The sequence below is a fragment of the Polypterus senegalus genome, chromosome 12 (genome assembly GCF_016835505.1).
Source record: "Polypterus senegalus isolate Bchr_013 chromosome 12, ASM1683550v1, whole genome shotgun sequence".
Lineage (NCBI taxonomy): Eukaryota > Metazoa > Chordata > Cladistia > Polypteriformes > Polypteridae > Polypterus > Polypterus senegalus.
This window is the reverse complement of record NC_053165.1, coordinates 121,990,185-122,004,666: the sequence shown is the minus strand read 5'-3', so window position 1 is coordinate 122,004,666 and position 14,482 is coordinate 121,990,185. Positions and strand designations below refer to the sequence as shown.

The window sequence follows — 14,482 nt, the reverse complement described above, 5'->3', positions numbered from 1 at the left end:
CACCGTCGATAATGAAACCGAGTGAGCTAGTCAGTGGAGGCAAATAATTCCAGCAAGGGGAAGGTAAAAAGTGCAAAAGTGCTTTTATTAAAAAACAGTCCATCAAAACAAAAGTGTTCATAAAGTGCAGTCCATTCAAAAGTTCAGTAAATAAATAATCCATTAAAAAAAAACGTGGAGGTAAAACAAATAAATAGAAAAAAACAATCCTTAAAAACCAGAGGTTAAAATCTTCTCATGGAAGCAGTCTTAAAAACAACAAACAAGCTCCGTGCTTATTTTCTGTTAGCGTCTCACCTGCTTATCCCGTTTGGGCTTAGCAGCAGGCAAGACGCCTCTGCAGCTGTCCTCCTACAACACACGCGAGACTGGAGACCTCCCGATCCCTGGCTCCGGTATGGCACTCATCCCAGTCCCCGAGACTTGATGTCCACCAATGACCAGGACGCACACATTGGGGACTCCACCACCAAGCCTCCCGACTTCCGCTGCCTTTCCACGGCTTCTCTGCGGCCCGTCGCTTTCCTCTAGGCACTCCCGCTACCTGGTCACTCAGCGGGAGCAACCTCAACTCAAACTCCTGGGTGTCGGCCTAACACCCAGCTTTCTCGCAGCTGCCCACGAAGCGCTCGATCGCGGCCACCACACTCACGCACCGCCTGCTTCCTCGCTCCCAGTAACCTCCGTCCTCATCTCCTTTTTTTTTTACCCCCCTCCACAACCGACTCGCTTCTTTTTAAAACGTGAGGGGCCATCACAGCTGTAGCATTAGCCACGGGAGCAATCACAAATGTGGGCAGTTCCTCACCTGTGCACACGGTGAGAAATGCCCACATCGACGACTGCCCCGCGGCTCGCTACAACAACGCCCCCCTCACAAAGCCGCCTCGGGTGCGGTGATTATTTATTTAAAATGAATGGCCTTTTCTCAACGAGCTGTGGACCCATAACACCACACTACCACCTACAAGGAAAATGAGGCTATTCTTGGCCAGACTCCAAGGAGTTTGCATGCAATTTGTGTGAGGAACTTGCGGATTTGTGTGCGACTGCTGATCATAATGTGATGTGGGCGACCTTCCGTGACAAGACCCTGAAGGTTGCTGAGGTTTTTGTTGGTGTTACCTGAGCTTCATTTCGCAGGGCACCGTGAATATAATCAAGAGGAGTTGCAGAGCATGGCTTGATGGTAACTCTGGTCTGTACCGGGAACTGAGAGGGACAGCTGCGAGGGCTCTGAGGGCAGATAAGGCGTTTGTTAGAGGAATCTGTGAGCAAGTGACACACCATCTGTGGTCTAGTGGCCTGCATCCTGCTTACAGAGGAATCAAAGCATTATGCACATCTGAATCTGTTCCTTGGAGAGTCGCAGTCAGGGCAACTGATGGAACGGTCCTTATGGATGACACTGCAGTTGTGACCTGCAGGGCTGGCTACTTTGAGCAGCTGTTCAAAGCTGATCCACTGGCTAGAACGTTGGATATCTCTGGGTCCAAAGTTCTTGAGGCTGATCCTCCAATTTGCTGTGAACCATGCTGTCTCACTGAGATTGCACAGGTGGTGAACGAGATAAGTGGAGGGAAGGCTGCAGGGATCTGTGGTATCCAGGGTGAACATCTCCAGGCTGGTAGTAAGGCTGTCCTCCTGGCATTGCAAGTAGTCTTTGCTTCCATTTGGGAGACTGACATCATCCCAACTGACTGTAAAACGGGACTTGTCGTCCCTATATGGAAAGGGAAAGGTGATCGCCTGGATTGCGGCAGCTACTGGGTGATAACACTGCTGTTGGTGCCGGGTAAAGTCCTTGCTAGGGTCGTCTCCATAGTGTCCATGATCAATTGCTCATCTACCAGTGACAGGAGCAGTCTGGTTTTACGCCTAAGAGGTCTACCATTGACTGCATCCTGGCACTGGGTTCTCATGGAGCGCATACGTGAATATCGGCAGAGTTTCTTTGTAGCCTTTGTCGATTTTCGTTAAGCATTGGACTAAGTTGAATGAGCTGCTTTGTGCGACATCCTGAGGGTGCCCACAAGGTTGCTAAGTATCATGGCAGGTCTGTACACTGGTACTGTGAGAGATGTGCAAAGTGGAGGCAGAACCTCTGAGTTTTTTCCAGTTGTTGTCAGGGGTGTGTTCTTGTTCCTACACTGTTCAATGCTTGCATGGACCATGGACTGGGTGTTGGGCAAAGTCATTCACTGATCTTGACTTTGCTAACCATGCTGTGATTTTCGCGGAGTGAATGGAGGCTGTGATCGGGTCTCTCGAGAGACTTGAGCGAGAAGTCTAAGTGTATGGGCTTGTGAGTGTCTTAGATAAATACCAAGATCCAGGCTTTTAACAGTGGAATTACCAGAGCCAACAAAAAAAAAACTCGTAAATCTGGCCCACCTTAAACCCCTTCACACCTCTCCATCATCCTCTTGTCTTATAAATGCGTCGATAAGCCCAAGCAGTAAGCAGCCTGATATACCATCCCCCAACTGCCTCAGAACGGGCAAGAAGGTTATCCCAGTTCCTGCCTTGATTGATTATCTGGGAGTGAGCTACCTAGAATTGTAAGGGGAAATCATTTCATGTGTGTTCTGTGTCTGCAACAATCTATGTAAACACATCGTTAAAACAGAAGCATTTTTCATGTTTTAGTAATAAATGACAAAAGACATGAACTATATAATGAGTGAAGCCTGATGACCAAATGATCGAATAAACACTTTCACAAAAGGTACAAGTACAGTACAACAGCTTCCATGGTGCAGCGGTTAGAACTGCCAACTTTTAATCCAGAGGTCGTGAGGTCAAAACAGCTCCCCCAAAAAATGTACCGTTTTGAGTAGTGAGCTACTCTTATTGTTAATATTGTACAATAAAGACATACATTTGATTTGTGTCTGTGACAGCCGGTGTAAATTTATAGTACTTGTAAAAGTTAGCGTTTTTTTTTATTTCTCTCAGTCACGATCCTGACACAACAAAGACCCCCGCCCTAGATCTGATGCGGTTACTTTTGATATGAAACTGGGAATAACTGTAGATGTGAGTGATGTTTTGAGACAATGGAACTGGAAATTCTGTGATCTGGAGGGATAAAAGCTGACAGAGAAACACTTTTTTTTTGTTCAGTTTTATTGAGTGTTCCTGCTCACACTGAATTAGTATGCACCTTATGGTCTATGATGTCAAAGCTGCACTTACAAAACAAACAGAGACATTGGTATATGTGATATTTGGAATAACTCATTTTATGACCTATATAGTACATTTTGGAAAACATTGTGGCACTGATGCAACATTATTCATATTCATTCGCATGCCTTCTTGCAGTTGTAATCATCGACCGCGTTTTTTTTTTTTTTCTTCGATCTTGCCCAGTCTCCACATTTTGGTGCATGGTGGAGTTTCTTTTGTACTCCAGGACATGCAGAGTTAAGAATAATACAGAGAGGTCAGTTTCGCGCTATATGCAATCATCAGATTCAGTTCCCACACACCCAAGGGCCATCCTTCCTGTATTTTACATGTGTACCTGTTGCAGTGTACACACTTCTCTCTATGCTGTGGTTCCTATTACACTGAAGGGGCTGGGGGAAGCGGTGGTCTAGGAACAGAAGCTTTTCAATGTTGCATCCTCTTTTGCTTTATCCATCGCCTTTTCTTTTAAGAAGCGATAACGAAGTTCCTCAGCAAGGTGAGCCATGAACACACTTGTTTTCTCAGTGGCCCCTGTGCATGGCATGTACAGTACATGTGCGTTGATCGCCACCAGGTCAAGCGTGTTATAGCCACCTTCGTGCTCCTGCTCGCACTGAATAAACTCGCGCCTTGTGGTGCACGATTTCAATGCAGCACCAGGCAAAAAAGAAAGAGACAAATATATGTGACATTTTGAGGAAATCATTCAATGACCTGAAGAGTACCAATCAGAAAACATCATCACACTAATTCAATATTATTTGAAAATGAACAGCATCAGATCAGGTGTGAATTTTTTCTGGCGCTGTTAGTTAGAGTCAGATCAGGAGGTGGGAGTGAGGGAGAGCATGAGCATGACTGAGAGAATAAAACTGGGGAAAAAAGCTGATTTTTACAAATACCATAAATTTACAGTTCATTATAGTACAAGTACTATAAATTTACACTGGCGGTTACAGACACAAATCAAATGTATGTTTTTATTGTATAATATTAACAATAAGAGTAGCTCACTATTCAAAACAGTAAATTTGCAGGGGAGCTGGTTTCAAACTCACAACCTCTGGATTATATGTCAGCAGTTCTAACCGCTGCACCACAGAAACATATTGTATTTGCTCCCTTTTGTGGAAGTGTTTATTTGATGTTTGGCCATCAGGCTTTACACATTATACAGTTCATGTGTACATTTTGTCATTTATTACTAAAACATGAAAAACGTTTCTGTTTTAACGATGTGTTTACATAGATTGTTGCAGAAACAGAACACACATGAAATGATTTCCTCTTACAATTCTAGGTAGCTCACTCCCAGATAATCAGTCAGGGCAGGAACTAGGAGAACTTCTTGCCTGTTCTGAGGTGGTGGGGGGATGGTATAGCAGGCTGCTTGCTGCATGGGCTTTTTGACACATTTACAAGACAAAAGAGGCAAAAGAGGTGCGAAGGGATTTAAGGTGAGCTGGATTTACGAGTTTTTTCATAGGTTCTGGTAATTCTAGTGTTTATGACCTCTTGGGCACAGCCATCAACAGTGTCTCTGTCTGCGGAGAGAGTGTCGACCTTGTTGAGAGGTTTACTTACCATGGCAGTGACATTCATGTCTCTGGTGACTCTTATTATGAAGTCAGTAGATGGATTGGGAGACCATGATGGGGTTGGGGGGGTCATGAGGTCGCTGGAAAGGGGTGTATGGCGCTCCCGATCTCTATGCAGAAGGACGATGGTTCAAGTCTTTAGAGTCCTGGTGCCTTCTGTCTTGCTATATGGCTGAGAGACATGGACTTTATCCAGTGAATTGAGACGAAACTGCACTCCTTTGGTATTGTGTCTCTTCATACAATCCTTGTGTACAGCTGGTTTGACTTTGTGTTGAATGAGCGGTTGCACTTGTAGTCACGAATGAGGCATATTATCTGCAAGGGAGTGTCAGTTATGGCACTATGGCCAAGTGTCCAGATTCCCAAGGGTAATGCAGCTTGCAGGATCCTCATTGTTGAGGACCCACGGGGATGCTGACGTAACACCTAGCTGCGGCAGATAGAGGGTTGTTTCTGGAGAGTGGGACTGGACCGCATGTCTGCCTCGGGGGTTGCCAACCAGGATCCCAAGCTGTTTCGTTGTGTGGTGGGTGTAGCAATGCATGGTACCAGTGCATGCTCCCCTACCTGACTTACCTAGGGCAGCAATGTGGTAGAGCGGTAGTACTAGTGCCTTGCAGGGAGTCACGTCCCTGGTGTTCCCTGCCTGGAGTTTGCATGTTTTCCTGGTGGGTTTCCACAGTGTGCTCCATTTCCTTCAAAACACATGCAGGTTTGGGGATTTGCTAAAATGACACTAGTATATGTGTGTGCTTGCATTCACCTTGCGATGAGCTTATACTCTGTCCAGGTATTGTTTCTGCCTTGCATCCGTTGCTGGCTGGAATGAGCACATCCCTGAATTGATGGATGTAATCATTAAAAATCCATCCTTTTCAGAGTTATTGTGGGTGTCCAGGGATTTTAATGGATGTTTCGGGCAATTCACAACACAGTTTCCTCAAACAATGTGAAGATATCTCTGCCACCTGGTGGAATGTTCCCGATTTGCATAACAGTACAGTGCTTGCTTGGTGCATACGCCGTGTAAGGTATCAACCCTGCCTTACAGTAAGGGTAATTACATAGAAAAATGTTATGAATATCACAAGCCCGTGTGATTAGAATGGAGGCAGGTGGTCGGATGCATGCCCTTTAAGCGAGCGAATAGCAGGCCTGCACTCTAGTGTGGGGCTGTAGGAGGGGGAGTCCTTAGAACAACTACAGAAAGGAATAGGAACAGCCATATTGTACGCTGTCGTCTTTTGACGCTGACGGACTGGCTGAGGGAGACCTGCATGGGATTCGGAGGAGAGTCCTGTGGATGCTGATAGACTGGCGATAGGAACCCCGAAACTGGGATTAATGGAAGACTTGTTTTTATTGGAATATTTATGTGGATTTTAACCTCTACTGGAAATTTGGATTTTATTGATTATTTATTATTTAATGGATGGAGCAATGCACTATTTGCACTTGGATTATGTTTTAATAAAAGCACTAGACACTATTGTACCAGCTACTTGCTGACTCTGTGTCCTCATTTGCTCTACTGGAAATTTGGATTTTATTGATTATTTATTTATTATTTAATGGATGGAGCAATGCACTATTTGCACTTGGATTATGTTTTAATAAAAGCACTAGACACTATTGTACCAGCTACTTGCTGACTCTGTGTCCTCATTTGCCTTGTTCATCTTGCTTTATGACTATCTTTGGTTCCAGAAGCAACCAGGGAGTGTGGAGTTGACCCTAACTGTCACAGGACTTATGCAATTGATTGCTATCTGGACTGGGATGTATACATGTTTTTGATGGGTCACTTTATGATTGTGTTGTAACTCAGCCAAGTTAATCCAGTCTGAGTGAGAGTCAAGTGCAATCTGAGACATACCCTGTAAACAATGTGTTGATGAATCATAAAGAGAATTTGTTTCAGTGATATGAGAAAAAGATAAATATTTCCAGCAGCACCAGAATTCATTTCACAACTTTTAAAACACTAAAACTGAAATGACTGAGAGCAAAAACATAAAAAAGAAAGAGGTGAGAGAAGAGGAAATAACATTGGTAAGCTTGTTAAATGAAGTGTCGGCAATACTAATTTGAAATGTCGGTCATCAGATTATGTTGTCTGCTGTTTCTGGAGATTTGGATACTAGCTATGGATCTACACTTGTCATAGTGTATGATGGCTTGTAGTACCATACTATTTACGCAAGATTTTATTTACAGCTTACTGATTTGCACATGCCCTGTGGTGGGCTGGTGCCCTGCCCAGGGTTTGTTTCCTGCCTTGTGCCCTGTGTTGGCTGGGATTGGCTCCAGCAGACCCCTGTGACCCTGTAGTTAGGATATAGCTGGTTGGATAATGGATGGATGGGTGATTTGCACAAGCCAGCATCATTTGGTGAATTTTAACAGATTTCATTCCTTCTATCCAAAGAAATCTTACCATGGTGCATTGTTCAACAATGGTGCAATCCTGCAATGGAGCATCCAAGTTCATTTGACTTGGGCTTCAACTAGACTAACAGCATAGTGCTGTTCTGTGCATGTTTGAATTACCTGTAAGCCATTGCAAACGTGCTATATTATGTCAACTTAATTCAATTCAATTTAATTTTAAATTTATCTTTGTCATTTTTACCTCATAATTATTGTTGTATTAACAATATTTTGATTTTCAGTTTTACTAATATTTGTGATAAATGAATCTGAATGGTAACAGTAACTTTATTGTTTATTATATGCTGTTTTTCTGTCTGTTTATGGCTCTGCTGTCATTGTGGTAAAAAAAAATCCTCATCTTGTTTCCCAGTATATGTTTTCTTATTTGAGTCATCAGATTAAAAATATTAAGAACCCCTGCTATATTGTATATAGGGCTGTGCTAGTACTTTGTGATATTAAGCTTTTTATCTAGACTGTGTCTTTTGTTATTCTGTTAATACCTGGAAATGTCTTTAATGTAAATTGTGTATATATTTTGGTGTCTACTTGATTGTACTGCTTTTTTAAGACAGTAGTTTTGTTATTAACTGCATACTATGTGGCAAATTAGCAAACACCTGTTCAATGAATCTGAAATGAAAATTCTAGGTATGTGCATAAATGTGGTTTTAATTGTGAATCATATGGTCATATTGCCAAAGATTTCATATACTTTGTATTTTTGACTGTTTTGTTTTTAACCATTTTAATTATTACAATATATAATTCTACATTTTGCTTTTGCTTTGCAGGAGAAATTGCTATTGGAGCCTATGTTTGAAGTCCCACATTCTGATATCATTGCAGTAGAGCTTAACAAGGAAGTTGTAGAGGGAAAATCTCTTCCTCAGTATATGAGGTAACTATTTGTTTCTTCTGTATGTTTAGAAAAGTGCCATGGAATATTGTTTAAAATTGTAAAGAAAAATCTGCAATAAAGACAGAGCCAAACATTTCCTCTGCTAAGTGGTGGTTGAATGTTTGGCTTTTTTGTAGTGTAATGTATATTAGCTGTAATTTACACTTAAGGTAGTTTGATATTTTGATGAGCATAAATTCTTAACAGATTGCACTGCCCCACTTGATTTCTGTTTTCATTCATCCCTCATTTCAAAGACCACATTTATTTGCGCTTCAGTAGTAGTGAGAAGTATTTCCTGTGATCCTTCGGTGACTGCCTTAATAAGTGTATCAGCAGTACTTCTTACATCCATCCATCCATCCATCCATCCATCCATCCATCCATTTTCCAACCCGCTAAATCCGAACACAGGGTCACGGGGGTCTGCTGGAGCCAATCCCAGCCAACACAGGGCACAAGGCAGGAACCAATCCTGGGCAGGGTGCCAACCCACTGCAGACTTGTTACATTCCTAAAGTAAATTCAGAAAGTATTCAGACCCCTTCACTTTATTTTGTTGTAGATTTTTATTTTAAATAGATAAAGTTGTAATTTTTGTCCATCAATTGACACCCAATAACCTAGTTGCATCCTGTTTGCTTTAATCATCCTTGACATGTGTCTAGAACATGTACCTATACATATACCTTTGTGTATACAGTAAGGCCCCACAAGTCCCACTGCATGTCAGGACATAAAAACATCCCATAAAGTCCCACAAACTCTGTGTAGACCTTTGATAAAACAGTGCTGAGCCTTAGTTCAAGGGCTAGGGTATTGAATCGTTTGTAAACCTTTGAGTGTTCCTAAAAGCACCGTGGCCTCAGTAATTAGAGCTAGCCGTCTGGCCAAACTGTTCAACTGGCAAGAAGGGCATTAGTCAAAGAGGTGTCCAAGAACCCAGCTGTCACTCTGACAGAGCTTCAGAAATCCTCGGATGAGATCTCAGCAGCAGCATCTTGATTAAAAGGCATATGACCATCATGTGGAATTTGCCAAGCAGCACTTTATGGAATCAGAGCATAAGGGAAAAGCATCTTTGGTCTGACAAGAGCAAAATTGAACTCTGTGGGTAGAACTCTAAGCACTGTGTCTGTTGAAGACCAGGTACTTGTCATCACCTGCCTAATACCATCTCTTTACTGAAGAATGGTGGTAGTAGCATCACACTATGGAAATGGTTTCTCACTGGTTGGGATAGGTTAAAATTGAGGGAAGGACAAATGCAGCCAAGTACGCTGCATGCAACCTCATACTGGGGCAACAGTTCACCTTTCAGCACAACAATCACCTGAAGCATACAGCCAAGATAACACTGGAGTGGTTTTTGGACAGAGCCCCCCTCCATTAGATGCATAACTAAAGTCCATACTTAAACCCCAAAGAACATCTGTGGAGAGATATGAAGATGGCAGTTCACAGATGATTCTCATCTAATCTAATGAATCTTGAGAGGATATGTTACAAATAATGCGATAAACTGCACAAATGTAGGTGTGTAAAACTACACCTACCCATGAAGATTCAATTCAAATCTGTAATTGTTACCAAAAGGGTAGGGGTTGGAATACTTACATGAATGAGAGGTTTCTATGTTTGATTTTTAATAGATTTATAAATCTTTCTGAAAACATGCTTTCACTTTCACATTATAGGTTGTTGAAAGTTGATTGATGTGCAAAAATGACACATTCATTAAAAATTAAATCAATAACACAGTGCAGAAAGTAAATGGTCTTAATACTTTCTGAATCCACTATACAGACACATTTGTCTGTCTACTGTACTTAGAAGGTGCTCTCATTTATTGTCCTGATAGAGTATAGCAACCATAATAAAGACAAATATCAGTCAGTGGGTTGTAATCCAGACAGGCAGAAATAATATGTTAATTTTATCCATCTATACACTCGATGGATTTATCCATCTTTACACAAATCGGGAACATGGGACCTGGAGCCAGTCCTGGCAGGATTGGGCACAAGGCAATACAGATCCATTTTCTGGCCTTTAATTAAAATAAACTGGCTGCAAAAATAATGTCTGCGATAGGGCAGTCATAATTGCATACTGATAAAGTCATCTGTGTTTGGAAATGTTTGTGCATCCTTTCTTATAAAACTGTACTTTGCAAGTTTTTAGTAGTTAGTTTATGGACTGCACTCTCCAGGTTATTAAACAGATTTTCAAATAGCTTTAGATTAAATATTTTACCAGGTTGCTAAAAGACGTTCACCATCAGCAACTCTATTGTTTACCTTGACCATTTACTTAGGATTATTGTTATGGAAAAATAATTTTGCTTTCTCAGTTTTTAGACGCCATATCTCTTTTTCTGAAAGTTCTCTTCTTTCCTAAAATCAGAGTCTCCACAATGTTGTTTTGCATGCTTTCAGAAAAATGCAGAAGTAGCTTTTCTGGCACCCTTCAGCATAGCCCAGAGTTGGAGTAATTTTAAAATTTACTGTAATCTCTGGAATTAATATGATATGTATGTAAAGTAAAAGTGTTTTAAGGCCAGTTTCAAAGTTGCTATTGTTGGTGGTGGAAATCAAGCAAGGTGGAGAAATTATCTGGCTACTCTAAATGTTTGGTGATGCCATTTATTCTTGAATGTTGACTATATACCAATGTTTAGCAATGGATAATGTGATAGGAGTCATTCTTGTGCCAGCACGCTCACCACACATTAAGTATTAGGTGGTGAAGGGCTGAAACAGATAGTTAGCCCCAATAAGGGACGGGATAATTGGGACTGGAATGGACAAGGCCGTGGTGGGCAGTTTAGCCATGAATTTGGGGAACACCTGCTCCATAGACACCCAGGGATCTTTTATGACAACCAAGAGTCAAGACCTTGTTTTTACACCTCATCTGTAGGATGTCACAGAATTTGCTGTGTATTGTCCCAGTGTCTGCACTTGAGTATTGGGTATCCACAAACAGACCACTGGGTAAGCTCCCTCTGTTGACCTTGTCAACACCTCTTCAAACAGCAACCCAAGCTTTTCCTAGTCTCCCATCCAAGTACTGGCTTGGCCCAAATATGCATAACTTATGTGGATTATAGAACAACAAGTGCTATGGTTGCTGGTACCTTCTGAACTCTTCTTTTTGACAGTTTTACACCTTCACCCATCTTTTTTAAAAAAAAAAATACACAAGAACAACGTTTATCAAGCAGGTGAGTTTCACAAGAACATTCAACACAATTATGAACAAATTAGAATAATTACAAATGAAACAAAGGTGGTGGCCATTTAGCCTGTTGTGTGATTTGGAGGGCACTCAGTTGTACCCAAGTTGATTTAAAAGTGTTATTACTAAGATGTACATGTACAGAGCAAATACATTTTTTCATTTGAAATTTTTATATATTTCTAAACATTTGTAATTTAATTTTAAGATTGTCCTATGTTGCATAACTATATAGGATTCTACAAGATGTCATTTTAGATTATTATGCCAAAATTGATTATTTTGTAAGTGCATTTAGATATTCTGTATTTTTCCTGAAATGTATTTTGAAATTTTTTTAGAACTCCTTCAAAAGACTCTCCTGAAGAAGAATATGAGTCAGTAGTAGAAGAGGACAGTTGGCCTCGTCAGGCTGATGTTGCAAACAGTTAAACAATGAATCATTTTACACCTTTTTAAATAAACAAACATTAATTTTGTCTCCTTTTCATTTCCTATGAATTGACTGGAAATTTTGGATGATCAAATATAAAACATATATAAAAACTGATCATGCTCTTTTTATACTGATTTGTACAGGGAAGTACCTGGTGAATTGAAATGATCTCTGAATTTGCTTATTTTGCCATTCCTGTTTTGAACAGAGCTTCCACAGTCAAGTTAATTGTCTGTCTTTCTTTTAGTTTTGACCGTGGAAAACTTTTTAAGACAAACTGTCAGCATTTTCTGTCTCAGTTTGAGAGATTTGTGGATTCACTTCATATTAAAAGTTTTATTTATGGTTTATTTTGAAAATGCATTGGATAGCAAGTTATAATAAAAAGTGCTATAAAGATTTATTTAAAAAGTTTCACTTGTATATGCCAAGATTTTATGTGTGTGTTTGACAAAGGTTCAGAAAAATTGCCTGAAGACAAAAACAATAAATTGTGGCTTTAATACATTTAATTAATTTGCACCCACTAAAAGTTGCCAATTGTTAGAGCATGTTTTAATAAGCGAGTATAAAGTGTACAGTGTTACTGAAAATGTTTAGAATTATTGATTATTCACTTAACAGTTTTCAGATGTATTTGATTTTATTTGACACACAACCACATCTTTTTGCTTCATTAAAATTAGTGGTAGTTACTAGGGAAAATGAGCTTCGATATGAACATGTGGTGCTCTGACCGAAAACTGGACCCTACTAAGTGCACATTACATATTTCAGTGACATCACTCTGAGCTGAATAGCTAGGGTTCTTTTAAAAAATATATATATATATCATTTTAAATACATAAAGTATATTGACTGTTCCTGCATAAATCTTATGCCACATATTGGTTTTTGTCATTGTTCACTAGTTGTTTTTAGCATTTTTAATTTATACCCACATCACATGTTTGAAAAAGGGATTTTTCCTCAGTCTTGTAGGCTTCAATTTCTACTATCCAGCATTATAAACCTTGTTGTACTCTTATTTTCAAATGCTTTGTTGCCTCCTCTAAATTGTGTATAATAGTAACACAGTTAACTGCTGGAGTAATTTAATTTAAACATTTATATAAAATATATTTAATATGTATATATGTGTGTTGTTTTTTTTTTTTTGCCCCACCCCCTATCTATTCAGCTCACACACTGTTGTGTCTTCATGGCTGTCAACTTAATTGTGTATGTGTGGCCACCTGTGCATTAAGCAACCAAACTAAAATGCTTAAGTGGTCTAGAAAGCTTCCTTTTGTTTATGGTAATTACAGCCTTTAATTATTTTCAGCTCAGGTAATGACAACCAAAGAGCTGCCTGGCATGTAGATGAATTAAAAAAATACTACTTCACTGCTTTAGTATACTTTCAATCAGTGTACTGGAGCTTGCAGTGCATCCGGAAAGTATTCACATCGCATCACTTTTTCCACATTTTGTTATGTTACAGCATTATTCCAGAATGGGTTAAATTCATTTTTTCCTCAGAATTCTACACACAACACCCCATAATGAAAACATGAAAAAAGTTTACTTGAGGTTTTTGCAAATTTTTTAAAAATAAAAAACTGAGAAGTCACATGTACATAAGTATTCACAGCCTTTGCTCAATACTTTGTTGATGAACCTTTGGCAGCAATTACAGCCTCAAGTCTTTTTGAATATGATGCCACAAGCTTAATACACCTATCCTTGGCCAGTTTCACCCATTCGTCTTTGCAGCACCTCTCAAGCTCCATCAGGTTGGATGGGAAGCGTCGGTGCACAGCCATTTTAAGATCTCTCCAGAGATGTTCAATCGGATTCAAGTCTGAGATCTGGCTGGGCCACTAAAGGACATTCACAGAGTTGTCCTGAAGCCACTCCTTTGATATCTTAGCTGTGTGCATTTGGGACGTTGTCCTGCTGAAAGATGAACCGTTGCCCTAGTCTGAGGTCAAGAGTGCTCTGGAGCAGGTTTTCATCCAGGATGTCTCAGTACATTACTGCAGTCATCCAGTTCCTGCCACTGAAAAACATCCCCACAACATGATGCTGCCACCACCATGCTTCACTGTAGGGATGGTATTGGCCTGGTGATGAGCGGTGCCTGGTTTCCTCCAAACGTGATGCCTGGCATTCACACCAAAGAGTTCAATCTTAGACTATGAGAAACAAAATTCTCTGGAGACAGAGTCTCCTTCAGGTGCCTTTTGGCAAACTCCAGGCGGGCTGCCATGTGCCTTTTACTAAGGAGTGGCTTCCATCTGGCCACTCTACCATACAGGCCTGATTGGTGGATCGCTGCAGAGATGGTTGTCCTTCTGAAATGTTCTCCTCTCTCCACAGAGGACCTCTAGAGCTCTGACAGAGTGACCATCGGGTTCTTGGTCATATCCCTGACTAAGGCCCTTCTCCCCCAATCGCTCAGTTTAGCTGGCCGGCCAGCTGTAGGAAGAGTCTTGGTGGTTTCGAACTTCTTCCACTTACGAATGACGGAGGCCACTGTGCTCATTGGGACCTTCAAAGCAGCAGAAATTTTTCTGTAACCTTTCCCAGATTTGTGCCTCAAGACAATCCTGTCTCGGAGGTCTACAGACAATTCCTTTGACTTCATGCTTGGTTTGTGCTTTGACATGAACTGTCAACTGTAGGACCTTATAT

At 40.7% G+C, this 14,482-nt stretch overlaps 1 protein-coding gene across 1 annotated transcript in view; it reads left to right on the top strand.

The window, feature by feature from the left end:
• The window catches only part of clpxa (caseinolytic mitochondrial matrix peptidase chaperone subunit Xa), a 160,101-nt gene extending 147,163 nt beyond the window's left edge, over positions 1-12,938 (top strand). The window contains exons 12-13 of the mRNA XM_039771355.1: positions 8,006-8,130; positions 11,712-12,938. Coding sequence (XP_039627289.1) covers positions 8,006-8,130; positions 11,712-11,802 — 216 coding nt within the window. The 3' untranslated portion in view covers positions 11,803-12,938. The remainder of the gene's footprint in view (positions 1-8,005; positions 8,131-11,711) is intronic.
• Positions 12,939-14,482: the final 1,544 nt, after the last annotated feature.